Source organism: Erpetoichthys calabaricus, chromosome 13 (genome assembly GCF_900747795.2).
Source record: "Erpetoichthys calabaricus chromosome 13, fErpCal1.3, whole genome shotgun sequence".
Classification (NCBI taxonomy): domain Eukaryota; kingdom Metazoa; phylum Chordata; class Cladistia; order Polypteriformes; family Polypteridae; genus Erpetoichthys; species Erpetoichthys calabaricus.
The window spans coordinates 93,324,150-93,349,129 of NC_041406.2; the positions used below are offsets into that span (position 1 = coordinate 93,324,150).

Here is a 24,980-nt window from a genome sequence, read left to right on the forward strand (position 1 = left end):
CACGCTGAAAAAAACAGAACAATTGAGAAATCCAACCTTTAACTGAAGAAAATTTATTCTGAGAAAAAAAAAAAAAAAGCTCATCATGAGATGGTTTTGCTGCGCAGCACCGAGTCTTCTCCTGTAAGTAAGGCTGGAGCAGAACGAGCTGGGGATCTGAGAGCAGGCCTCTTAACAGAATCTCTCCAGATCATCCAGTCCAAGGCCTCTCGTGTATTAGGCAGCGAGTGTCGTGGTGGTAGTTTTAGACCAGGGGTTCTCAATCACAGTCCTGGAGGGCTGCAGGTTTTTGTTCTAACGCAGTTCCTTAATTACAAAGCAACTATTGCCAATAATTTAATTCCACGGCTTGCTGGTGCTTTAACTCTTCTATGTCAGGTCATTCTCATTTCCTAGATTTTCTTCCCCTTTGATTTGAAGGCTAAAATGGAGGAGTAATTCTCAGTCCTTCACTTTTTTTCTCTTCACTTTCCTTCCAAGTATTTAAACTCAGTACGGCATGATAAATACACACTGAGGTGTAAATGGTAACACGCAAATGACAAAAGAGACCAGCATTTCTCCATTTAGCATGTTATTGCTAATTAGGAGCAGTTAAAAACCAAGAATACAGCTGTTTAAGAATGAAATAAGCACTAAGTGTTCAAAATCTTAACGAGTGAGACCACGAAAGTGAAGCAGAACTGTTACTTGAGCAATACAGGTGCTGGTCATAAAATTAGAATATCATGACAAAGTTGATTTATTTCAGTAATTCCATTCAAAAAGTGAAACTTGTATATTAGATTCATTCATTACACACTGACTGATGTATTTCAAATGTTTATTTCTTTTAATGTTGATGATTATAACTGACAACTAATGAAAGTCCCAAATTCAGTATCTCGGAAAATTAGAATATCAATTAAGACCAAAGCAAAAAAAGGATTTTTAGAAACGTTGGCCAACTGAAAGGTATGAACATGAAAAGTATGAGCATGTACAGCACTCAATATTTAGTGGGGGCTCCTTTGGCCTGGATTACTGCAGCAATGCGGCGTGGCATGGAGTCGATCAGTCTGTGGCACTGCTCAGGTGTTATGAGAGCCCATGTTGCTCTGATAGCGGCCTTCAGCTCTTCTGAATTGACCAAACATCAGGTCATTATTTTAATGCTCATTAACACAAGGAGCTGTTTGTCTTTAAAATGATGGCTTTTAAATTTGACTATAAAACATCTTGTGTAGGTTAATTAAAGAACCAGGAGTAAACGGAGGAGCTTTAAATATTCATTCTAATCAAAACTGGAGGAAAACAAAAAATCACAGTAAACAGTAAGTTATGTAGGATCAGTTAACATTTTATTATATAAAACTCCAATGATCTGTGCTGTTTCCCAGATTCTATCGCCTTTAAATAACGTGCATCAGAGTCAAGGGAAACCAAAACACGCTTCTATTGACAATTTTTACTGATGGCAGTTACCTCATGATTTCAAATCGTTAATCGAACTGTAGTAAACAAGAATTTAGTAATAAACAGAATCCTTATTATCCAAAGTCGCCGCAGTCCATTTAAAACAAATATAAAAATATATATACTTAATACTTTGTACAATACTGGTTTTGGTCCAAACAAAAGTGGATCATTAAAGCCAATATAATCATATATCTTTAAAGAATTTCCAATTTACTTTAAAGTTTGTTTTTTTTTTAAATGGATTACGTAACTCTGAATAATGGGATTTACATAAAATCTAAACACAAAAAAAGAAACAAAAGAAGCTGTAACACAAAAAAAAAATTAAAATTTCAAGTTCAAAGATCATTATATGATAGAGCGCAAAATTATTCTGTATTTACATAAGTTTAATAAAATTGTGAAGGATCAGGTTCGGGGGAGAGTGAAAAAAGGAAATTAAGATAACATTGAGAGGAAGAAACGAGGAAAAGAAAGAAAGAAAGAAATGTTTACAAGTCCTTGGGCTTTCAAGCAAGCCTCCCCCATGAAAACTCTGTACAAAGACAGCCAAGCACACATCATATATCCATCTGTATCTCGCACCATATAGCAGCCAGGTCCAGCCATTGATCACTAGCACACACTTCAGTCTATACACAGTCAAATGCAGAAGGAATACAATAAAGAAAAAAGGAAAGGTTTTGCTGTGAAAAATGATACTACTATCTAGTGGTGCAGATGAAATACTTCAGTACAAAGCAGGACATTTCAACAATGCCATTCCACCACTCAAGTCCACGTTTTCTTTTGGCTGGCCCTTCACCTAACAGAGAGGACATGGACATGAAGGTAGCCCATTTCACTCTGTCCCAGGTAGACTCCGGGCCTGATTAAAGTCAGTAAATGTAGAAATAGGTGAGGGGAGAAATGAGAATAAAAATCCAGCAGAGATTTCCACGAACATCTGAAAACGTGTTCTGCAACCAATTCAAACCCTTAGTTACTTTCTGCGTCTGAGGGCAGTTTTGATTTTCCGTCCAGATGTCGAACTTGTCAAGCTTTTTGTAGTTCTGAAGGGTAAGTAAAGGAACAGTAAAACAATTAAAATGACAACAGGAAACTTGAAGAATTTGGAGTTTAATCCTAGGATGCATGCTACTCAATGTTAAACTATACGTATGCAAATCCCTTCAAGCCAAGACTGTAAAACAATGGGACAGCCATTAGTTCAAGATTTTAATAGCAAATAGCACTGAAGGTTTTATAATCTTATTGAAGAGTGCTGGTTGAAAAAAAAAAAATATTCATAATAATAATACATTTTACAATATCTATCAGACAGCTAACATTAAGGCAGTAGTGATGCTAACCACAAAAAAAGAGCTTTACATGCACTAAAGTGAAATTAAACACATTACTCAGGACAGAACAGTTTACATGTTTAGATCAGCTTTCTGATGAACTTGACATTAATTACAGCTCCTGGCTCAAAACTATGAACAGGTGACAGAACACTTCACAGGTAAGTAAGCCTGCCTGCCTTTTTTACCGACTTGGGCTGAACTTCACAAGCTTTTTAGGGTATTAGAAGTACATGGTGAGCAGTGTATGAGGATTATAATTATTCAAATAGGCGTGATGTGTTTGGAATCCTCATGACTAATGTTAACCTCCTTAGCATTAGGTTTAGCTCCAAAAAAAACAAGCCTAAAAAAATTGATCTTTTCCACAAAGAAGAGATACCATGCAACAGAAGCAAGTAAATACCAAAATGTAAAGATAAATGTAATAGGAATGTCTAGTGTCCACTGTTGTACTGGTGCAGATTTAGTACACATTCTTTGTGTGGTATGTTTTAAAACGGCCACTAAGGCACAGCCCAAAATTACAACTGGGACAGTAGAAGTGTTTCTGTGAGCACTTTTCTTACATTTTTTCCATTTGCACATGAGAGGGTAGAATGTTAATGTATGGTTCTATGAGCTGTGCTGCCCATTGTGTTATTGTAGGCTTAGTGACTGCCATGGACATTGACAGATATTGCACAGGGCTCAGTGGGCTATTGTCTTTCTTGCACTTCCACTTGAGCAGTCTTTTTGCCTTTCTGTTACTCACATACAGCAGGCATATCACGGTTGTTCGGTCATACAATGCTATCTATATGCATCAGTTTCCCTATCAGTGTCAAAATCTGCTGACCAATTCATATTACCCTCACTATCGCTTGATCCAACTAATGGTTCAGTTTCAGTTTGTTCTAAAAGTAGCTTTAAACCTTGTTGTTAACACACCATTGTGTTTTGGTTGAAGGCTCTGCCCCACTCATGAATACTAATGAGATACCTTAGAGTGGCAAAATGCATAGACATGTTCAGATTTTCTGTAGCATAACGTTATTTTATCCACTACATAGCAGCAAAATACTATGCCAAATGTTATTCTGGCTGAACGCTGACATTGGATCATATCAGCTTAACCCGAGAGACATTTCAGCCAACCCTTTTTACAAAGGATTCCCAGCTCGAGAGACACTTGTGGCTAATGCCGAAGAGGTCAATGTACAGCAGGCCTTAAATACTGATCAAAATAATGTCCTGTGTGTCAGTTAATCTTAACACACACAGATCAGTAACCTTTCTGTGGTCAGACCAGTAAACACCATACGTTCTCTAGTAACTCTCCTGCTAGCTCAGCCGAGACTGCTGGCAGCATTTTTTAATGAAGTACTTAAGTTCAGTGTGCATACACATTTCAAACAGGATTTTGTTGTATGCTACATAAATATTCTCCTAGAAATAATGGCCAGGTTTCCTTCTTTGCTGGTTGTACCACATAAAACTATTCAAATTAACTCAATTTAGTCAACAAAATCCAATTTTAACACTCTATTAAAAATAGACTACAAAATAAACTAACACAAGATGCTGGTTGTAATTCTAAATTCTCCAATAAATCAAATGATTAAACTTAAAACTGTGTATTGTGTTTACTCTGGTTGTTTTATGTGTTAACATTAAATTTGTTTAGAGTTAAGAATCAACTAACTATTAAGAATAAGCTAACAGAGGAAGTCAGGAAGGTGGCAAATACTTTTTATAGTATAGCACTCACATTGCACAAGTCTGTCAACAGCAACCCATTCATATTCAAATTCTGAATGGACAGGGCAGGAAAAGACATAAATAAAGCATCTCTTGCAACACTGCCTGGTACGGTAGATGCAGTACGGTAACTAAAAGCTGGTTTTTTAGCCTCTTCCTCGACTACAATTTTTCAGAACAAGCAATGATAGCACACAAGCAGCACATGTGGCAGAAAGACTAAATCATGGGTGAAATGACGGTATCACATACAAATATTAAGACACACGTGTGTTGTATGCATCGCTTAAAATTCAAATCATTCAGGGTTCTGTCTTTAAATCAGTCTGGCTTATCTGTTCTAAATCTTTGTCCACTTACCCAATATTAAAAGTTGGTGTCTGATTGAACTGGAAACCCCCTGCTGGAGAGGATTTTGCAGTTGATGTAGATGCACCAGGATTTCCACCAAAAGCAAAAACTCCACTGTTGCTTTCACCAAAAGTGCTTGTGCTACCAAACTGAAAGCCACCAGCTGCTAAAAAAGAAGAAAAGCTCAGGAAAAAAATAAACACACACACCCTGGTATTTAAAACACACACACACAGCACATGCCTCATAATCAAAACTAAAAAAAATCTCTTTTTTTATTATCTGAAACCGAAAACTGCAAACCAGAAGATAAACAGAATGAAATCAGTGACATCTCCTAATCAATGACAAAAATCTAAGATTGCCTGGTGTTGAGCTCTTCAATGACAGCCTTGCATTGCAATCTTGTTTAACTACAACACTATACTAGATGTCCAGAACAGCCACTGTGGTTTATTATCTCCTCTTTTTTCCATGACCATGGCTAGTATTAATAGGCCTAATGTAGCAGCCTGTTTTAACTATCTTCTGTAAATTTTCTGATGAATAGCTGCCTGGGCCTGAAATTTTCCTTTATCAATTTAAAAGTGTCCTAATTTAAACAGATGGCAATTATATTCAAAAGAGGAACATTTAATTTACAACTGTGTTCATCACCCATGAGCTAATTTAGACATACAGTGATCCCTCGCTATATCACGCTTCGCCTTTCGCGGCTTCACTCCATCGCGGATTTTATATGTAAGCATATTTAAATATACATCGCGGATTTTTCGCTGCTTCGCGGGTCTCTGCGGACAATGGGTCTTTTAATTTCTGGTACATGCTTCCTCAGTTGGTTTGCCCAGTTGATTTCATACAAGGGACGCTATTGGCAGATGGCTGAGAGGCTACCCAACTTACTTTCTCTCTCTCTTGCGCTGACTTTCTCTGATCCTGACGTAGGGGGATTGAGCAGAGGGGCTGTTCGCACACCTAGACGATACGGACGCTCGTCTAAAAATGCTGAAAGATTATCTTCACGTTGCTACCTTCTGTGTACAGCTGCTTAGTGAAGCGACATGCTGCACGGTGCTTCGCATACTTAAAAGCTCGAAGGGCACGTATTGATTTTTTTATCTGTCTCTCTCTCTCTCTCTGCTCCTGACGGAGGGGGTGTGAGCTGCCGCCTTCAACAGCTTTGTGCCGCAGTGCTTCGCATACTTAAAAGCCGAACAGCCCTATTGATTTGTTTGCTAGAGATTGTTTTCTCTATCTATGTGACATTCTGTGCTCCTGACACACACTCCTTTGAAGAGGAAGATATGTTTGCATTCTTTTAATTGTGAGACAGAACTGTCATCTCTGTCTTGTCATGGAGCACAGTTTAAACTTTTGAAAAAGAGACAAATGTTTGTTTGCAGTGTTTGAATAACGTTCCTGTCTCTCTACAACCTCCTGTGTTTCTGCGCAAATCTGTGACCCAAGCATGACAATATAAAAATAACCATATAAACATATGGTTTGTACTTCGTGGATTTTCTTATTTCGCGGGTGGCTCTGGAACGCAACCCCCGCGATGGAGGAGGGATTACTGTAAGACTAAAACATTCATTAAAACACAGAAAACTAATTGGGTTTCAAGAATAAAAAGTTAAAATTTAAAAGAAAACTCAGTTTCTGTTTTAGAATATTAAATACTGATGCATCTAAATAATAAAACGTTCAATTAAACTAAGGATACAAAAAATACACAAAACTGACCTCTACGGAAGGAATGAAAACCTCATGAAATCTAAAAATGATTGTGGGAAACACTGACATATGGATTTAGCTAGGTTGTGAAATTTAGTGTTAACAGCTAATTTATCCTAAATTAATTTAACTATAATAGCACCCTAAGGGTATGATTCTCGTATTACAGCATGATGAATATGACTAAGTGAATTTGAAAGGGCCAAAAATCAATTACCCAATAACTGCATTATACACATAAAACACTTATTTCTATACCACATTTTCATACAAATGATGTAGCTCAAATTGCTTAACAATATGAGGAATGAAAAAGAAAAATATAAAAATAAGATTAGACAATACTAATTAACAAAGAATAAAGTAAGGTCCAATGACCAGGGAGGACAAAAAAAAAAAAAAAAAATCTGCAGGGGTTCCAAGGCCACGAAACTGCCCAGCTTAACTAACACAGAAGCCTAACAATATTTCCTAGCAATGCTAAAATAATAAGCTACACATTATAGGTTTACACACTGAATAAAAGCATCCTCTCAAGTGTTACGTTGGAAAGAGATTAACAGGGGCTATAGAAAACAGAAAAGTTAGTCACAATATCTTAAGGTTTAAGTGAAGGAACAAACAGTATGGAACTGGATCAATTTGTTTAAACATGTGGATATTTACCTGGGCCTGAAGCAGTAGCAACACCTGAACCAAAGGCAGGTGTCTGATTGGGTTGCTGTCCAAATGCCGGAGGTTGACTGTTTGCAGCCTGAGACCCAAATGTGTTAGCAGGGAAAAGAGAAGCTGATGTAGAGCCAAATGATGGGGCACTGGACTGGGATGAGCCTTGTCCAAATGAAGGAACTGGACTAGAACCAAAGGCAGGAGTAGCATTGGGCTTTGAAATACCTGATCCAAAAACAAACTGAGTTGGTGCAGCTGTAAAGTTTATTTAAAAAAAATACATAAATTTGTAATTACGAAAGGGTAAAAGTTGGAAAAACATACGGTTTATAAAAAAAAACTAAAAAGTACTTTAAACCTCTGATAGCTACCGTGTTTATATCAGATATATAGTTGTATTTCAAACAGACATACAGGATTAACAAACACCTTTTTGACTTCAAAATCCCTGTAAAACACACAAGATTGCATGTCTGTATCCTGGCAAATTTAATAATGCAGCCAATTAGTGAAATAGTGCAAAATGGAAAAATGAATAAACTTTTTCAAGTCTTAGTGTTTTTGACAGAATTATTGACAGACAGGAACAGGCCAAAACCTTTACTTAAAAAAAAAAAACAAAAAAACCTTGCACACTTTAATAAGTCTATAAAAAGCATTCATACTCTTAGAAGTGTTTTTTTTGTTTTGCATTTTTAATATTTGTACTTAATTTAGATCTCAGTGAAGAGATCCATTCTATCTTTGACATTAAAAAAAATATATTATTTTGTACATCACTGTGAAAGCCAAAATAAATCCATTGTGATTCAATGTTGTACAACAAAATGTGAAAACTTCCAAGAGGCTGAATACCTTTAATGGGCATCATATATATCTGCTTCCGAATATTAAATAAGCACACACACACATACACAATAGGATGTGTTTTGCCACTAGAGAATTGTGTTATTGTATGGTCAAAATGATATTTACTCTAAAATAAGACTAACAAAAAAGTGAGAAAAATAAATTCTTCACCTGTACTACTGGTTGATCCAGTGACAGCAGCCCCAAAATTAAAGGTGGTTGCGGACGCAGATGTAGTTCCAGCTCCAAAAATAAAGGGTGTAATAGCTGCAGTAGAAGGAGTTGTAGAGGGTTTGTTGTCCTGAGAGCCAAACATAAAAGGTTTGGAAGGTGTGGAATCAGACACTCCACTTGCAAATCCACTGCTAGATACACTACTCTGTCCAAAAACAAACGTTGATGCTGGAGTAGTTGTGGCAGCTGAACTGGTACTCCCAAACACAGTGGTGGTGCTGAGGGCTGTCGCCGAGCTTGTTGCTTGTAATAGAAAATTGAACCCTGGTTTAGAAGAAGCTGAATCTATAAAGGAATATAAATACAGGATGAGCAAAAGGAGTTTTTTTGCACAAACCACAAACTATTGAAATTAACTCAATTTAGTCAACAAAATCCAATTTTAACACTGTATTAAAAATAGAGGTTATGTCTTTTGTGCATGTAACACAACCCCAATGTGCAAATGCACAGGAACAATAAAAAAAATGTCATACATAATTTTCAACTACTGTAGCACAGACTGATTAAGAGACCTGTTTAAAATGACACAGGGTGGGGACTTTAAACAAAGTCTAATGCTTTACCCACTAGGTTATCCTTTTCAGCGCGAACAATATCAGCAAAGAGATTTGAGAATTTTATACAAACAATTCTGAAGGTCACAAAATTCTGTGCCCTTCATCAGAAGATGACATCTTTTTAGGTCTTCCATCAAGTTTTCTAATTTTAACTAACAAAGTATCTTCGAATTTCTGTTTGATACCTTGAATATCTAGTCTGGTATACTGTTGTTTTTTAACTATGAATTTAGGTCTATCAGTTTTTTTAGTTTAGCCCTTTCTAGGCCTCCTCTTAAGGTACTTTTGGTTACAACCAATATATCAATTTGTTAAACTGTACAACTAGCAAACCTCCATCCATATTTTTCACCCTCATATCCACAACAGGGTTGCAGGGAAGCTGAAGCCTGTCCCAGCAAGCACTGGGTACAAGGCAGTTATAAGATACACAAGCAAATAGACACACAGGAACAATTTAGCAAGGTAATCCACCTAACTTGCAAGTCTCCGGATTGTGGGAGAAAACCCAAGTAGACATATGAAGAACATGAAAAACCTCACGCAAGGAGTACTTGGGACTTAATCCTGGTCTCATTGTTGTGAGACAGCAGTGTTACTTGTTCACTATTTTTAATCAAGTGTGGTGATGGTGGAAATTAAATGTATAGAAGACTGGGGGTACCTCGAGGAGAGGTTTGGGAGAAAACCTGTGCTATTTTAACCATCTGATAGCATATCAATGTATTTATGGGAAACAAGAAATTGTTCTTGCCTGAGGCACAAAGTAGGAAAAACCTTCAACATATAGGACAGCTTTAGATGCTATAACTGAAAATCAATGAACAAGTATTAAAAAACGTACACCTATAATGTCACTGCATGTGATGGATCCATAAAATCTTTACATTTGCCCAATTTGACGATAACTCATTAGCCAGTTACCTAAACATTTAAAAAAAAAAAAAAAAAAAAAAAAAAAACTTTCTTCAAAGGCAATGAAGCATAGTTTTTTTAATATTGAACATTCAGGGTGGCAAAATGTCATGCTGTTATGATGCCACTGTCTTTCAAGCCAAACAAAAACACCGACATTTTAAGGAAAAACTGCACATACAACTCATTTACACTAAGATGTGTTTGTGGAGAGAATAAAAAAAAGCAGATGTCTGTCCTTTGCAACTTTGAACACTGGAGAAAGAAAGTTATTATGATGACCAGATACATGGTTATGCCTTAAATTAAAAATAGAATACCTGTAGCTGCTGAAGCAACACCAAATGTAAAGGAAGGTTTAGGCTTTTCGACATTCTCTTGCTTCTCTGCTGTTTTACCTAATTCAAAGGTCGATTTGATGTCGTCTTTGGCTGCCAGTTGCTGCTTAGTGAAAGGAAAACCAAGTGATGCTGGTGCCTCTGCCTCTTTTCCAAATGTGAAGGTGGTGCCAGTGTTAGAGTCCTGTTTTTGTTCATTCTTTCCAAATGTAAAGGTAGGATTGACTACAGTTAGGGTTGACGTTGTAGAGGTTGCTGCAGAAGTGCAAGCTTCTTTTTCTATTGGCTTCCCAAAGGCAAAGCCCAATGTTGATACCTTTTCCTCAGGGACTTTCTTCTCTTCAGTTTTTCCAAATGTAAAGGTAGGTGTAGATGAAGAGCCAAGATCATTTTTGTCATTTGGAGTACCAAACTTAAATCTTCCTTCAGATGCTTTTACTTCAGATGAGCCCGACTGTCCAAAAGAGAAACCTGCAGACATCTCTTTACCTGAATGGCTGCTGCTGTCTGTCTGAATACTGCTGGATCCCGTGCCAAAAACAACATTTGATGCACTAAATTTAAATTCACTACCGAAAGTCTTTGATGATGGCCTCTCACTGTTGTCTGTCTTTTGCTCAGAAGACCCAATTCCAAATTTAAATTTTCCACCAAATCCACCAGGATTGGAGGAGGCAGAGTCTCCAGCAGGTGTAACTAATTTCACTCCACCAAAATCTTCAAACTTGACGCCTGCTGTAGCTGTGCTTGTGGAAGATGGAACTCCAAATGTAAAAGGAAATGCAGTAGTTGTGGGCAAAGCAGGCGGTCCAAATCCTGTAAGGGATAAAAAGAGGCCCTTTTAGAGTCAAAAGCAAGCATGCTACATTGACCGCTCACACTGACTTGATGCACTGCTGAAATAGGATAAGACACTTTAAATTTGCTCACTATTACCTGGTTAAGCCACAATTTCATGCCTGGGTGTAAAAAAAGAAATAATAAAAAAAAAAGATTTAAATGACCTTGCTGACAGAGCAGTATACAGCTTCCTAACACAGATCAGTTGGAGATAATAGCTGTTCATTACAATGAGTGTACTGCTCATCTTTTAATAGGGTGCTGAACCAGGAAGACAATGTGAAATGAGCCATGGTGAAACAAAGTGGGCAATGCTTTTGGTGTTACACACATCTTATCCGCATTTACAAACAAAACAAAAAAATAGACTGTCAGACAAGCAGAAAGCCAATATTAAATGCAATGGCAGAACTATTCTGTAGCTCTACCAAGATTTAGTCAGTTATTGCACCATATTTCATATTTCATCTGAAAACAAAAGGTTTTAATTAAAAACGATGCAACCTCGCTGCAGACTCAAACCATATCAAGGAGACACCTAAATAGACATTCACATTGATCTTGTAACTACAAAATAAACTCTAAACATTAAGCATACTCTGAAAATTAAATTTATTCAAGCAGCTCTTTGGGAATCAAAAATTCTCTCTTTAGAGCTCTTGAGTCAGCTCACTCTGAAATCCCCCTGAACAACCTGCAAGGGTACAAGGAGCTCTTTATAAGCTCTAAAATGTACTTTAAAAAATTGATTTGTGCCAGTACCTAAGCCCAGTCTGGAGAAGAAACCTTACTAGAAAAAGTGAAATCACATCACCTAATGTCTTTTCCAGAAGAGTTGCACATTTCCAAATGAATTTGTAGAGAACAAAACAAAAGCCCTAACACTCAAAGACTTGAGAGAGAGAATGCCACACCATGTAAATCACAAGACCATGTTAGAAATACAAAAGCACACTCCTCCAACAGCAAAGGTCTTAACTTCTTCCTGTAGTCATAACACACAACTCCAAACAGCATTGGAATTTTCAGTATTTAATGTATTCATCTCCATATCTGCCATTATTGTTATTAACACAGTTTGAGTAAGGAGTAAGAAGTAAGAGTAAGGACTCAAGTAAGAATTCTAAGAAGAAAAAAAAATACACTTAAAAGTTTCAAAAATCGATAGATGACATTATACTGAATTCCTCTAAACGCAATACGAGAAGACTGGCACAAATGAGAACCTCCTACCCTTGGTAAGAGATTAATTATAACAGGTTCGAAAATGGACAGAACCTTAGCCATAATACGATCCCCATTGATGGAGGTGTCCTTTATAAACAAATAAAATAACTATCAGATTAAATTAAGCCAATTAAACAGAGTATGTATTATGAAAAACCCAAACAGAACTATACACATATTCCCCTTTAGAAAATCATACATAAAATTGAACTGAATAAGCAAACAAATACTGATGTGTTTGATCCTAGTCGTGAATCACCCCTTTAAAATGAACTGTGCAGAAAATGTAGATGAGACCAGAGAAAAATGACTAATTACAGACAGCACATGAATGAATATATATCACATAAAAGTCACACACACATCCCATACACACTCCACAGTCCCTTTTAGATTGTACTCTTTGGCTTTGGATTCAACCAGTCTGGGTATTTCGCCGTTAAATCCAGCGCACTGGTAAAATGCCACACTGGTACGTTTCCCCTCTACAATATAAAGGAGCGTTCTGACCAGTTTGGAGACAAGTCCTTTCCTGAATGCCGAGGTCTGCCTCACCCGGGTGTACTAACCTTAATGTTAGTGCTGGGCGGTTTACTAGTTCATACCAAAAACCGTTTTTTATTTTTGTTATGATATGGATTTTTCCTTATACCGCAATACCGGTTTAAATAGCCTAAACAACGTTCGGAATGTAGCGCAGCGGGAAACTGTTTTAGGGGTACCTTTTTCACTGCTGCAACACTAAACATGCATGCAACAGAGTACATGCGTTAGTGGAGGTATTGAGCGGTGAAAATGGACAGAACATTCTGAAACTGTAGCAGATGATAAAGTTGAACATGATGACATAGAAGAACTTTTGCCAAGATGTACTTGTTTTATTCCCCCCCCCCCCCCACCCAATACTGTGTAATGTACCTGGGTACTGTGTAATAGTGTGACGACATGTTGACTTTATTCTCGACATTTCTACTTTATTCTTGCCGTTTATGTCGAGATCAAAGTCAACATGTTGACTTTATTCTCGTAATGTCTCATCAAAGTAGAACGTCGTAAACTAAACTTCATCTTAAAATAAATATTTAATTTACTAGATTTTCTCAAACCCCATCATAAGTTATGTAGCACATTAAATGCTTTGTGTTAAGTGTTCCCCGAGCCATGTTAATCGCTACGTGCTTCTTAAACTGACTTCCTCTTGCACTAGGAGGTGGCGCAGCCAGCGATCACCACACAGAATACATTAATTCCATGATATTCCTGCTCCCTGAACATTTAGAATGCTAAGATAAATACTTATCATTTTCATGATGAAATGCATTAAAGCATGTAAAGTGGAAATGTAGAGATTAAAGTGGAAATGTCGAGAACAAAGTCAACATTTTTATTCGACAGTTTTTTTTTTTCTTCACCGTGGCCCTAATATGCTTCCGTAGGGCTATACCACAAATAACATTATAAATGCAACTTGCAGTTTTATTTATGTATATACAGTGGGGCAAAAAAGTATTTAGTCAGCCACCAACTGTGCAAGTTCTCCCACTTAAAAAGATGAGGTATACCTATGATGAAAATTACAGGCCTCTCTCAACTATAAGAGACAAAATGAGAAAAAAAAATCCAGAAAATCACATTGATTTTTGAAGAATTTGGAAATCAATATTTTCAGCAATTCTTTTTCCCTAAAGAAATTTGACGTTTGCAAAAAAAAAAAAAAAAAAAAAAAAAAAACTTGGATAAAGAAAATTAAGATTGACAATTTTTGCCAATAGTATCAAAAAACTATACTAGTTGAACAAGCGTGCATCACGGACAACTTAAAAAAAGGAGACATCAATAAATTCTCTGAAAATAAGAGTCTCATGTATTAACATTAGTACCTTTCAGCTCCACCTTAGTTCCAGGTTTAGAAGTTTGACAAGCTACACATACGGAGGCTTCAGGTTTGTTGTCCACTAGACATGTGTCACATTCCCAGCTTCCTTCTGGCTTTTTAAATTTGTCTCCCAAACCCATCAACCCACCAGAAGGTAAAGAAGCAGTTGTGGTGTTGGAGGGCAACACACTCTGAGTTGCTGCAGCTCCTAGAATAAAAAGTACAATCAGAGAAAAGAAGATTAACATGTGTAGAAGTGTCACTATCTTCCTTGATAAATTGCAAACTAAGGATTTTCCCATGTTCATCTCAGAAAACTCAAGGAGGTGTAGATTCTCATTAACCTAAAACATGTATTAACTTGTATATTTGAAAAGCTTTGATCATTATCAGAAAACAACAGTAACAGGTTATTCTGTTAAACAATTAAGGCTTTCTCAACCATTTTTAAATGGATTTAACACACAACTTTCACAATTTATACATTTAAATTTTCTTTTGTTAAAGTGATAATGACCCATTAAAAGATTATGATTTTTGTCAGTTTGCCAGTCCACTGCATGGCCCCCTCTCAAAAACACCCATACTCGCAATCAAAATGTCTTAAGCTGAATTTCTTCAGAGAAGAGGGAAGAGAAACCTGAATCTTTGAATGAAAACTAACACACTGATGAGGACAATGTGCAAACTCCACAAAGATGACAAGATATGGGATTTGAACCCAGGACACTGGATTTGTGAACCACCACACTACTAGGCAAAATACAGCAATAGAGGAAATCAAGAAGGGGATGTTTTCATTATATGGTATTAACGTTTCATTTCAAGGGTCTACCTAAAATTTAGGTTGCTATGACGGAAATGTGGACCATCCACTTAATTTCACAATACAGTATTCACCTTTACACAGTCAAATGGTGTGCAAAATCACTCTGTTCTCAAATATGGATGAAAGTTCTATGTTAAACAACAGGCATACCTTGTGAATGCATCCTTGTGATGCTTCACATCTTTTCTTCAGTTTCATCAGCCTTCCTTTCTTTTGGTCAGATTCACTGCAATTCCAGCTAGATTTACACCACATGTGGAGATTAGTTTTGGCTATTTACTTCTAAACACTAAAGCCAAAATTGCTGAGCAAATTTAGATGAGATTCCTACATTTCTAGTTTCTCTTTGTTCATTTCCTCTAGCTATCCCAAATGAACACTTTAGGACACCCAGTAGGATTACAGTTAATAGAAGGTGCCTTCCAGATCACAGAATCTACTATCACAAAAACTGATGAAAGCTATAAATAAGTATCACATGCAGGAACATTTTACCCTGTAGCTCAAAGTTGCATTGATGTATCCTCTCATTTTGTGGTTCCACCTCTAGCTCTAAACTAACCATTCAATGTTATGAACTGTTGCATGTGTAGTCATATTCCCATATGCTTCTCTGCTATGATGAACATCTGGGAAATAGAGTTATACTACAAGTAAAATATATTGGCAAACATGCATATAAATTTGACCACACTACGAACATATGAAATATTGTTGGTTTATGAAACCCCACTAATCTTTCTTTGACAACGAGAAAACAGAAGGGCAAGAACTTTAGTGTCAGCAGACAACACCAGCTTGTATCGCTGTACTTTTCTCTATGCTACATAAGAATGTGGATTTGCTTAACCCAATTAGCAGGAAATAGGAAAGGACAGCTGCTGAGCAACAACAAGTTCCTTACTTCCTATGCAATATGGTTTCTTGCCGAGAAAATATGCTGAAATGACATATACTGTATTAATGTATATAAATTCTTTTTAATAGGATACTTCCACATGTGAATGTTCGGTAAATGTGGACTAGAAATGTGTCAAGTTCCATTCCTTAAACTCTGTTATTCTGAGATATGAATGGAAACCATAGAATATAAATGATTTTAATGGTGTGCAGCTAATTCCCTGTGGTATGTGAATGCTGAATCATTGTAGAGAACCACAGAAGTGTGAATGTAGCCAGTGTTGTGTCAAGCTCACAAGGCAGCCCAGATCTCTATTAAGGTGGACAGTGAGGGTTGGATGCAGCATTAGTAAATGGTAGAACTCAGACATGCTAGACCCTGACCAAAATTATATTAAAAAGCCCATAGAATGTACAGTTTATGAAAGAAAACAATGCAGTATTAAGCATTTATTCAAATGATTAAAAAAAAACAAAAAAACCCCAGAATTTTAGGTATGCATCAATCTAATTCAATGTAATACAATGCTCCTTTGAATTAACTAAAAATTTACAGCAATATATATTTACAAGATCCTGATTGAGGAAAAGATGAGTGCATTTTCAAAGACCACTTAATTCTGAGCAGGGATGCGCATTGGGGGCTGCAGCCAATCCCAAGCAGAATGGGGAGCAAGGCAGGGTGTCTGTCCATTTCAGGGTAAACATATACACACACACACACACACACACACACACACACACACACACACACACACACACACATACACATCCAATTTAGTGTCTCCAATCCACCTAACCTGCACTGAGCGGAACATATTTCCACTTATGCAATTACACTTCCATGCCAAGCAAATTATACAGTAGGATAAACTGGTAATATTGCATGACTGATTGCATTATTTCAAGATCACACCCTTTGTGTAATATGCAAAGATTGCAATACCATGTCAGTAACAAAATAACCAATATTAAAATTACTACAATTCAGGAAAAAAAAAATCACTCTTGAGAAGACTCAAAACTGAACTACATAAAGAAATCAAACATTTGAAGTTTTAATGTAAACTTTTTCTTTCCAAGTTACCATCATATAGTACTCACCTGGTTTTGCACTCTGGCAAGAAACACATTTTATATCTTCTGCCTTATTTCTCACATAGCATGTTTCACAATCCCAGGCTCCTTCTGGCTTTTTAAACTTGTCCCCAAATCCCAACACAGGAACCTGAGAAGATACTGCTGTACTGATGCTAGTGGAGCTTGTACTGCTTGGAGTCAATATTTTTTCCACAGAAGGTAAGGTCAAGGCAGGTTTAACACCAGTCCCAGGTTTTGCAGTTTCACATGCCACACACTTCAGAAGTTCAGGTTTATTCTGTATCAAACAAGTGTCACAATCCCAGGTTCCCAAAGGTGGTTTAAACTTTTCCAAGAGACTGGGTGCACTCTCACTTGCAGAGGTTTTACTGCTGTCTGAAATACTACCACTAGTTCCCACAGGAGCTTTCACTGCCTCGGTTGCATTTGGCTTGAGGGCACTGCATGCAATACACTTGCTATCTGTTGCTTTATTTTGCAAAAGACACGCATCACACTTCCAGGAATCTTTTGCTGGCTTAAATTTATCAAAGCTTGTTAAACCTTGCGAGACATGGCTTCCAGCACTGGACAGAAGAGGTTTTGTTTGAGCTGAAGATTCTGAAGAAGATGGATGAGATGGAGATGTAAAATCTACGAGAAAAAATAAAATTAGGAAGGAAAAAAAAAACCAAAAACAAACACACTCCTCTTTCCATTTTATGCAGTATATATGCAACAGGAAATGCAACATTCTTCTCCTAAACACAAACATTTCAGTAAGGTTGTCAATTCCTGTTCCTCTAAATCTTGGAAATAGGGGGTTTTAATAGTAAACAGACACAAAGTCTCTTTAAATGCACAAAGTAGGCTCAGATTATGAGGAAAGAACTTATTTTCTCAGAGTAACTGCAGGAAAACTGGCTCTTTATAGTGCATATACTCACAACTTCCTCCCAATCTTTAATTTGAATGACTCTTTCAAGACAGTTTTCCCAAAACAGAAGGTTATGAAATCACCATGGGGATGGATGCCAATGTTTATATAAATCCTCTAGGAGAGAAAACTTCTAATCCCCAATGAATTATTCAGCATAAGTGTGTCCAGAAAAATTATTGAGACTTCTTCATACTAACAGCAATATGCCTACATAATATTTCACTGTGACTGTACCTGGCAAACACTAAGTTTTCTTTTTAATTCTCTTTTGTTATTCCACCGTGTTCAGACCATAGTGCATGTATCTCTCTGTTTAACTTGCTTCGGGCAAACTTTCCTCCAGCAGAAATTGCATTTTCAACTGTTGTGATATTAAAAAAAGCCATACCCCACCCAAATCTCAATATTTCTGATCATGGACTGTTTTGATCACACGGCCTGTGCCATGTTTAAAGCTGCTGCCACTGGTGCTCATCAGATCAACTTAGAAAAATGTATAATCAGTCATTGGCTACAACACGTGAATAAATGATGACCATCAGACTGATGGTGACTATCAGAACATGTGCATATAAGAAATACTGGGCGACACTGGACGTACCATACACTGTTTAAAGCCCGCAATGCTTAGTACAGGTCAAAATGCAGCCCTCACGACAGCAAGACTAAGCCTATATCAGGGCATCAAAGCATCTAAGTCAGAGTATGGCAAGAAAATCCACAGCTACTCTCATCGCACCATAGATACCTTCCTTTGACAAATTCACATGGTAGGCAGTGTGGTGTAGAGGTTAAGGCTTCTTTTGATAATAACAATATTAATATTTTTATTTTATTAATTTTCATTGTAATCATTCCATACAAACAGATCAATTTATAACCCAACAAATTTGAAAACAAATCAAACCCCACCCCTGAGAAGGAGAGCTTAGCTAAAGGAAAATTTCTTTAAGCTTTTTAATAAGGCAACATTAGACAAAAGAAGGGGAGAAGTAAATATCTATATAAATAAGAGATGGAGAAGGGAGTTAAATGCAATAATAGTTAATTCTCTTATTCTAAAATAATATTGATTAAATCCTGCCAAGTTTTGAAAAAATTTTGTACAGATCCTCTAACTGAAAATTTGATTTTTTCCAATTTCAAATAATATAAAACATCGGTTTCCCACTGACTTATAAGAGGAGAATTAGGATTCTTCCAATTTAACAAAATAAGTCTGCGTGCCAAGAGTGTAGTGAATGCAATCACCGTTTGCTTGTCCTTCTCCAATTCAAGTCCATCTGGAAGGACACCAAACACAGCTGTTAGTGGGTTAGGAGGGATTGTGATACTAAGGCTGTCTGAGAGGCACTTAAAAATTTTTGTCCAAAATGATGTTAGTTTGGTGCAGGCCCAGAACATGTGACCCAGTGAGGCAGGAGCTTGGTTGCAGCGCTCGCAGGTCGGATCCTGGCCTGGAAACATTTTGGACAGTTTTAAGCGAGACAGATGAGCTCGATATATAATTTTTAGTTGAATAATTCTATGCTTTGCGCATATAGAACTCGAGTGAATTCTCTGCTTTGCTACCTTCCACTCCTTTTCTGATATATTGATTAAGAGATCTTCTTCCCAATGTCCTCTTGGATCTTTGAAAGGTAGGGACTCTAATAAGATTTTATATATTGCGGAAATAGTGTTTGTTTCCTCGGAATTGAGCAGTATTTTTTCCAGCATTGTGGAGGGTGCAAGGTGGGGGAAATCGGGCAATTTCTGTTTAACAAAATTTCTAATTTGAAGATAGTAAAAGAAATGTGTAGCTGGGAGGTTAAATTTTGAACGTAATTGTTCAAAAGATGTAAATATGTTGTCTATATAAAGATCTCTGAGCATTTTAATCCCAAAACTTTTCCAGGTATTAAAAACTGGATATACTTGCGAAGGTTGAAAGAGGTGGTTCCCTTGTAGAGGTGCCACTGATAAAAGATTTTCCATCTTAAAATGCTTCCTAATTTGGTTCCATATTCTGAGTGAGTAAAGCACAATTGGGTTATTAGTATATTTGCGATAACTTTCATTTATTGTAGAGCAGAGCAGGGAATATAAAGAAGTACTACAGGATTTTACTTCTATTGCAGACCAAGCCTGTGTATGTGCATTTATTTGTGTCCAGGTTTTTATGGCTTGTATGTTTGCTGCCCAGTAATAAAACTGAAAATTAGGTAAAGCCATGCCACCTTCTGCCTGAGGTCTTTGTAGGGTCGCTCTTCGGATACGTGGGTGTTTTGAGTTCCAAATGAATGCGGTTATTATTGAATCTAACTGTTTAAAAAACGATTTATTGATATATATTGAAATGTTTTGAAATAAAAAGAGAAGTTTAGGAAGGATATTCATCTTAACAATGTTAATTCTTCCGGCTAGAGTGAGATGAAGGGTTGACCATCTATGCAAGTCTTGCTTAATTTTTTCCATACAGACGCCAAAATTTTGTTGATAAAGAGCTTTATGTTTACTTGTGATATTTACCCCTAGGTATTTAAACTGATCTGCTTTGGTAAAAGGTAGGGCGTCTAATTTAATATTATATGCTTGTGAGTTCACTGGAAAGAGTATACTTTTATTCAGATTAATTCTAAGACCAGATATCTTTTGAAATTCTGTTAGTGCTGTTAAAAGAGCAGGGACAGTGTTTTCTGGGTCCGATATATATATAAGACCATATCATCTGCATATAGAGAAATTTTCTGTTCCAGTCCTTCTCTGACAATCCCCTTTATCTGATAAGAATTTCGGCAGTGAACCGCCAGTGGTTCAATAGCGATTGCAAACAACAGTGGCGACAAGGGACATCCTTGTCTGGTACCACGTTCTAGTTTAAAGTAGTCTGAGCAAATTTTATTAATACAAACTGAAGCTTCTGGACTGGTATACAGTAGTTTAATCCAAGCACAAATATTCGGGCCAAACCCAAATTTCTCCAATACAGTGAAAAGGTAATTCCATTCGATCATGTCAAATGCCTTTTCTGCGTCTAATGATAGTAATATCTCTGGGGTGTTTGATTTTGCTGGTGAAAATAACACATTAAACAAGCGTCGGAGATTTGAAGATAGATGTCGGCCTTTAATAAATCCAGTTTGATCTTGTGATATTACCGAGGGCAGCACTTTCTCCATCCTTCTAGCTAGGATTTTTGAGAGTATCTTAACATCATTATTCAGGAGTGAAATTGGTCTATATGATGCACATTGTAACAAGTCCTTATTTTGTTTAGGAAAGACGGTGATTAATGCTTGTCGAAATGTTTGAGGTAGTATTTGGTGGTCTTTAGCTTCTGTAAATGTTACCAATAAGAGTGGAGCTAGCTGAGTGGAGAATTTCTTATAAAACTCTACGGGGTAACCATCAGGGCCTGATGATTTCCCGCTTTGTAGTGACTTTATAGCGTCTAGTAATTCTGTTAGCGTTAGAGGTTTATCTAGTTCCTCAGCACTTAAAGCATCTATTTGTGGTATTTGTGAATCATCCAGAAATGCATTAGATTGCGTGTTGTCTTCTTTGGGCTCAGTGGAATATAAAGACTTATAGTAATCTCTAAATGTGTGCATTATTTTATTATGGTCGATGATTTCTTCTCCATTCTTGTTGGTGATTACTGGTATTGCATTGTGAACTTCTTGTTTATGAATTTGTTGAGCTAAAAGCTTATTAGCTTTTTCTCCGTGTTCATAGTAATGCTGTCTAGACTTATAAATAAGTTGTTCAGTTTCTTTAGTTGTTAAGATGTTAAGTTCTGTATGCAGGGCCTGCCTTTTCCTGTGAAGAGCTTCACTTGGACGCCTGGCTTGTTCTTCATCTATTCTAGTAATTTCATTTCTTAGCTGACACTTTCTTGGTTTCTAATTTATTTCTATGGGAAAGATATGAAATAATCTGGCCTCTTAAGAAGGCCTTTAGAGTTTCCCAGAGTGTTCCTGCAGAAAGGTTAAGGCTTCTGACTTCATACGCTGAGGTTAAGGTTTAAATCCCAATACTAAACCTATGTGAGCCTACACAAGTCACTTGACCTGCCTGTGCTTCAGTTGAAAAAACAAAAAGAAATGTAACCAATTGAATCATGAATGTTAAAAGCTGCAACCTCCACGTGGCACACTGGCCCAGCCTGTGGTCCTGTCAGAAACGCCGAGAAAAAACATTCTGCAAACCTTCAGAAATTCCTAAAGTAGTACAGACTAGGAGTGTAACACTTATATAGTCAAGCAACATTCAACCCACAATGCAGCACATTGTTGTGTGTCTGGAAGTGATGGTAGTAGTGTATGATATGGTGGATTTTTTTTTTTTTTTTTTTGTGATGGAACCTCAGCTGTGACAGCTGGTCGTGGCATAAACTACATATTAAATGATTTTATAATCAATCGTGTACCAAGTCCAAGTTGTATTCCAGTTTCATTAAGTGAGTGCGAACATGGGTTTTCACAAATTAAGTTACTCCAATTAAAGCTTCATTATTCACAAGCACTGTCTGCACTTCTCTTCATACGATTGGTTGGCCCTCCACTCTCACACTTCGATCCAGGGGGATTCATGGCTGTTACGAGGACAAATATCAGTCATTGACACTCAAAGTTTCTCCGCCACTCTGTATCACTCAATCTTCCTTTTGTTGTTTATACCACTGCTTAAGTCAACAAATTGTACATTTTTCCTTTCCTCCACTTTGCATTCACTGAAATTCTTTTCTACCACATGCTTTTGCCATGGTCTTTTAACCAAACACTGAACAGAAGGTGATATTTATATTGATATACACATTACAATATGCTAAATTATGTGAGGAGTCGGAGTGGGACGGCAGGCATGTACAAATGCATTACTTTTGACGCTGATCGGGACTTATGGAGCGGAAGTTGGCTTACGCATAGTTTTGTGCATCAGAAGTTGTGTGTGTGTACTCACGTTTCCATTTTTGCCTGTACGCCATGTTTTAGTGTGAAGTCTACACACAGTGTTATGCATGAGGCCCCAGATCCCCAGTGGAAGTTCTCTCTTCTTTCTGGAACTAAACTATCACCCTTAATATTACATATAAACAATTCAGAGCTCTCTACCATCAAGCTGAATGATAATGCTAACCACAGCACAGATTACCTCCTTCCCTAAAAAACAAAGAACCTTTAGACTTGTGCTAGTTTTCATCCAATAACCTTATAAATTGACATAAAACTGGACACAAAACTTATACATGTCAGCTACACAGCACTACACTGTCAAACATATTTCATGGCAGATAATATACAATGCCTTTTACAGGTTATCAATAGTTTCATCTCCACATGCTTTCTTGTAATGGATACAGGAAATGCTTTTGAAAGAATGACATGGGCAAGACTCTGGGAAGTAATGATCTTCATGGGCTTTGGATGCAATTTGATTAGTATGATTAAACATGCTCTCTGCCTATGCAACTATCCTTACAAATTTCTGTGATAGCACCACCCTTTTTTTAGTATGGTGCCTGGCAGGCCTGCCCTTTATTTTAACACCATCCAGTCATCCCTGTTAAGGGGTATGCTCAGTGATATGCAGGTGGAAGAGCCTATGGCATCCTAAATAATGGATTATCTGTCAGGCAGACTACAGTTTGTGAGACTTGAGGCCTGTGCCTCCGATACTGATGTGAGCAACACTTGAGCACCAAAGGGAACAGTCCTGTCTTCTTAGCCCTTTATTCTGTACACTTCAAACTATAAATATCACACCAGATCATGTCACTTACAGAAATTTTCACTTGCAGAAATGATTCTGTACTTATGGTAATAATTGATTAGGGGGATGAGATAGAGTACAGGAGTCAGAAGGGTATCTTTGTTTCATGGTGTGGAAATACAGTAACTGTATGCAACTTAACATCAGCAAAACCAAGGAACTGGTTATTGACTTTTGTTGCACCAAAGAGTCTCTATGCCCAGTAACTATTCGGGGAGTGCCTGTAAAGATGGTGCACTGCTACAACTCCTTGGAGGTCTATATCAATGACAGGCTGGAATGGCTTCATAACACAGACGAACTACAGACGAAAGGGTAGAGCAGGCACCTTTTCTATGAGACTGTGTCCCTTTAATTTAGGGTAGTGAAATTGATCACATATCTACAACTGTGATGGCGACTGCTATTTTCTAAACTTAGTGTGCAGGACTGGTAACATCACTTCAAGAGGTGTGCACAGGGGCCTACATAATAAACTAATTAAAAGGACAGGTTCAGTTATGGAACACATTCTGGATCCCCTTAAAAGGTAGTAGCAAAGGAGAGAAAGACGACAAAACTGCATGCCATTATGAAAAATGCTGCACATCTTCTCTAACACATCGACAGGGAGCAGTTTCAGTTAAATTATTCAGCAGAAGTGTGTCAAGAAATGCTACTGTAGCTGCTTTGTATCAACTGCAATACACATGCAGAATGCCTCACTCTGACTGACAACGCCAACTCAGAAGTTTTTTTCTTTTTAATTTTCTTTCTTTTTACTCATTATGGTGTGTGTTCAGGCCATAGTGTGTGTATATTTATAAGTTTCTGTAAAAAGCAATAATTTCTCCCTGCGGACAAAGTACTATCAGTCTTTCTATGTCCACTATAATGGAAGTTTTCTTGAGAAATAGGCAATTGCTTTATGTCGTTCTTAACAAATATCCTCGTAATGTTTTGTTCACTACATCATTTCTGCTTACACTGATATTTTATTATACTTGGGAAACATTCATGATACCATTCATTTTATTTCTGACCTTTTGGACACCATATACCTCAGAACGATTTATTTTCAACAGCACTAAAAAAAAAAAATTCTATCCCTGTTAGAAATTAATTTAACAAATTTCAGACACAAAAGATTATACTTCAGATGAATTACAAAAAATTAACAGAATCCAAATTCTCACTATCCCACTGATCAGATCTCTTTATCCTTTCATGCCAGGTTACCTATAAAAAAAATTAGCTCCTGCAACAATTTCTTCAGTGCAGTGTAAACCCCTACCATCACCACCTATATACTAACAAAAGTTAAAAAAAAAAAAAAAAAAAAAAAAATGTAGTCTTCTCAAACT

At 37.0% G+C, this 24,980-nt stretch overlaps 1 protein-coding gene across 2 annotated transcripts in view; it reads right to left on the minus strand.

The window, feature by feature from the left end:
* Positions 1 to 1,318: 1,318 nt before the first annotated feature.
* The window catches only part of nup153 (nucleoporin 153), a 96,111-nt gene continuing 72,449 nt past the window's right edge, over positions 1,319 to 24,980 (minus strand). Inside the window, exons 16-22 of one of the 2 annotated variants that reach the window (XM_028817268.2) lie at positions 16,968 to 17,597; positions 14,139 to 14,342; positions 10,174 to 11,007; positions 8,316 to 8,663; positions 7,293 to 7,550; positions 4,902 to 5,055; positions 1,319 to 2,510 (exon numbers count right to left, since the gene is read on the minus strand). In XM_028817268.2, the coding sequence (XP_028673101.2) occupies positions 2,441 to 2,510; positions 4,902 to 5,055; positions 7,293 to 7,550; positions 8,316 to 8,663; positions 10,174 to 11,007; positions 14,139 to 14,342; positions 16,968 to 17,597 (2,498 nt within the window). In that variant the 3' untranslated portion in view covers positions 1,319 to 2,440. Of the gene's footprint in view, positions 2,511 to 4,901; positions 5,059 to 7,292; positions 7,551 to 8,315; positions 8,664 to 10,173; positions 11,008 to 14,138; positions 14,343 to 16,967; positions 17,598 to 24,980 lie in introns of both variants that reach the window. The other variant, XM_051935730.1, reaches the window with a different exon arrangement.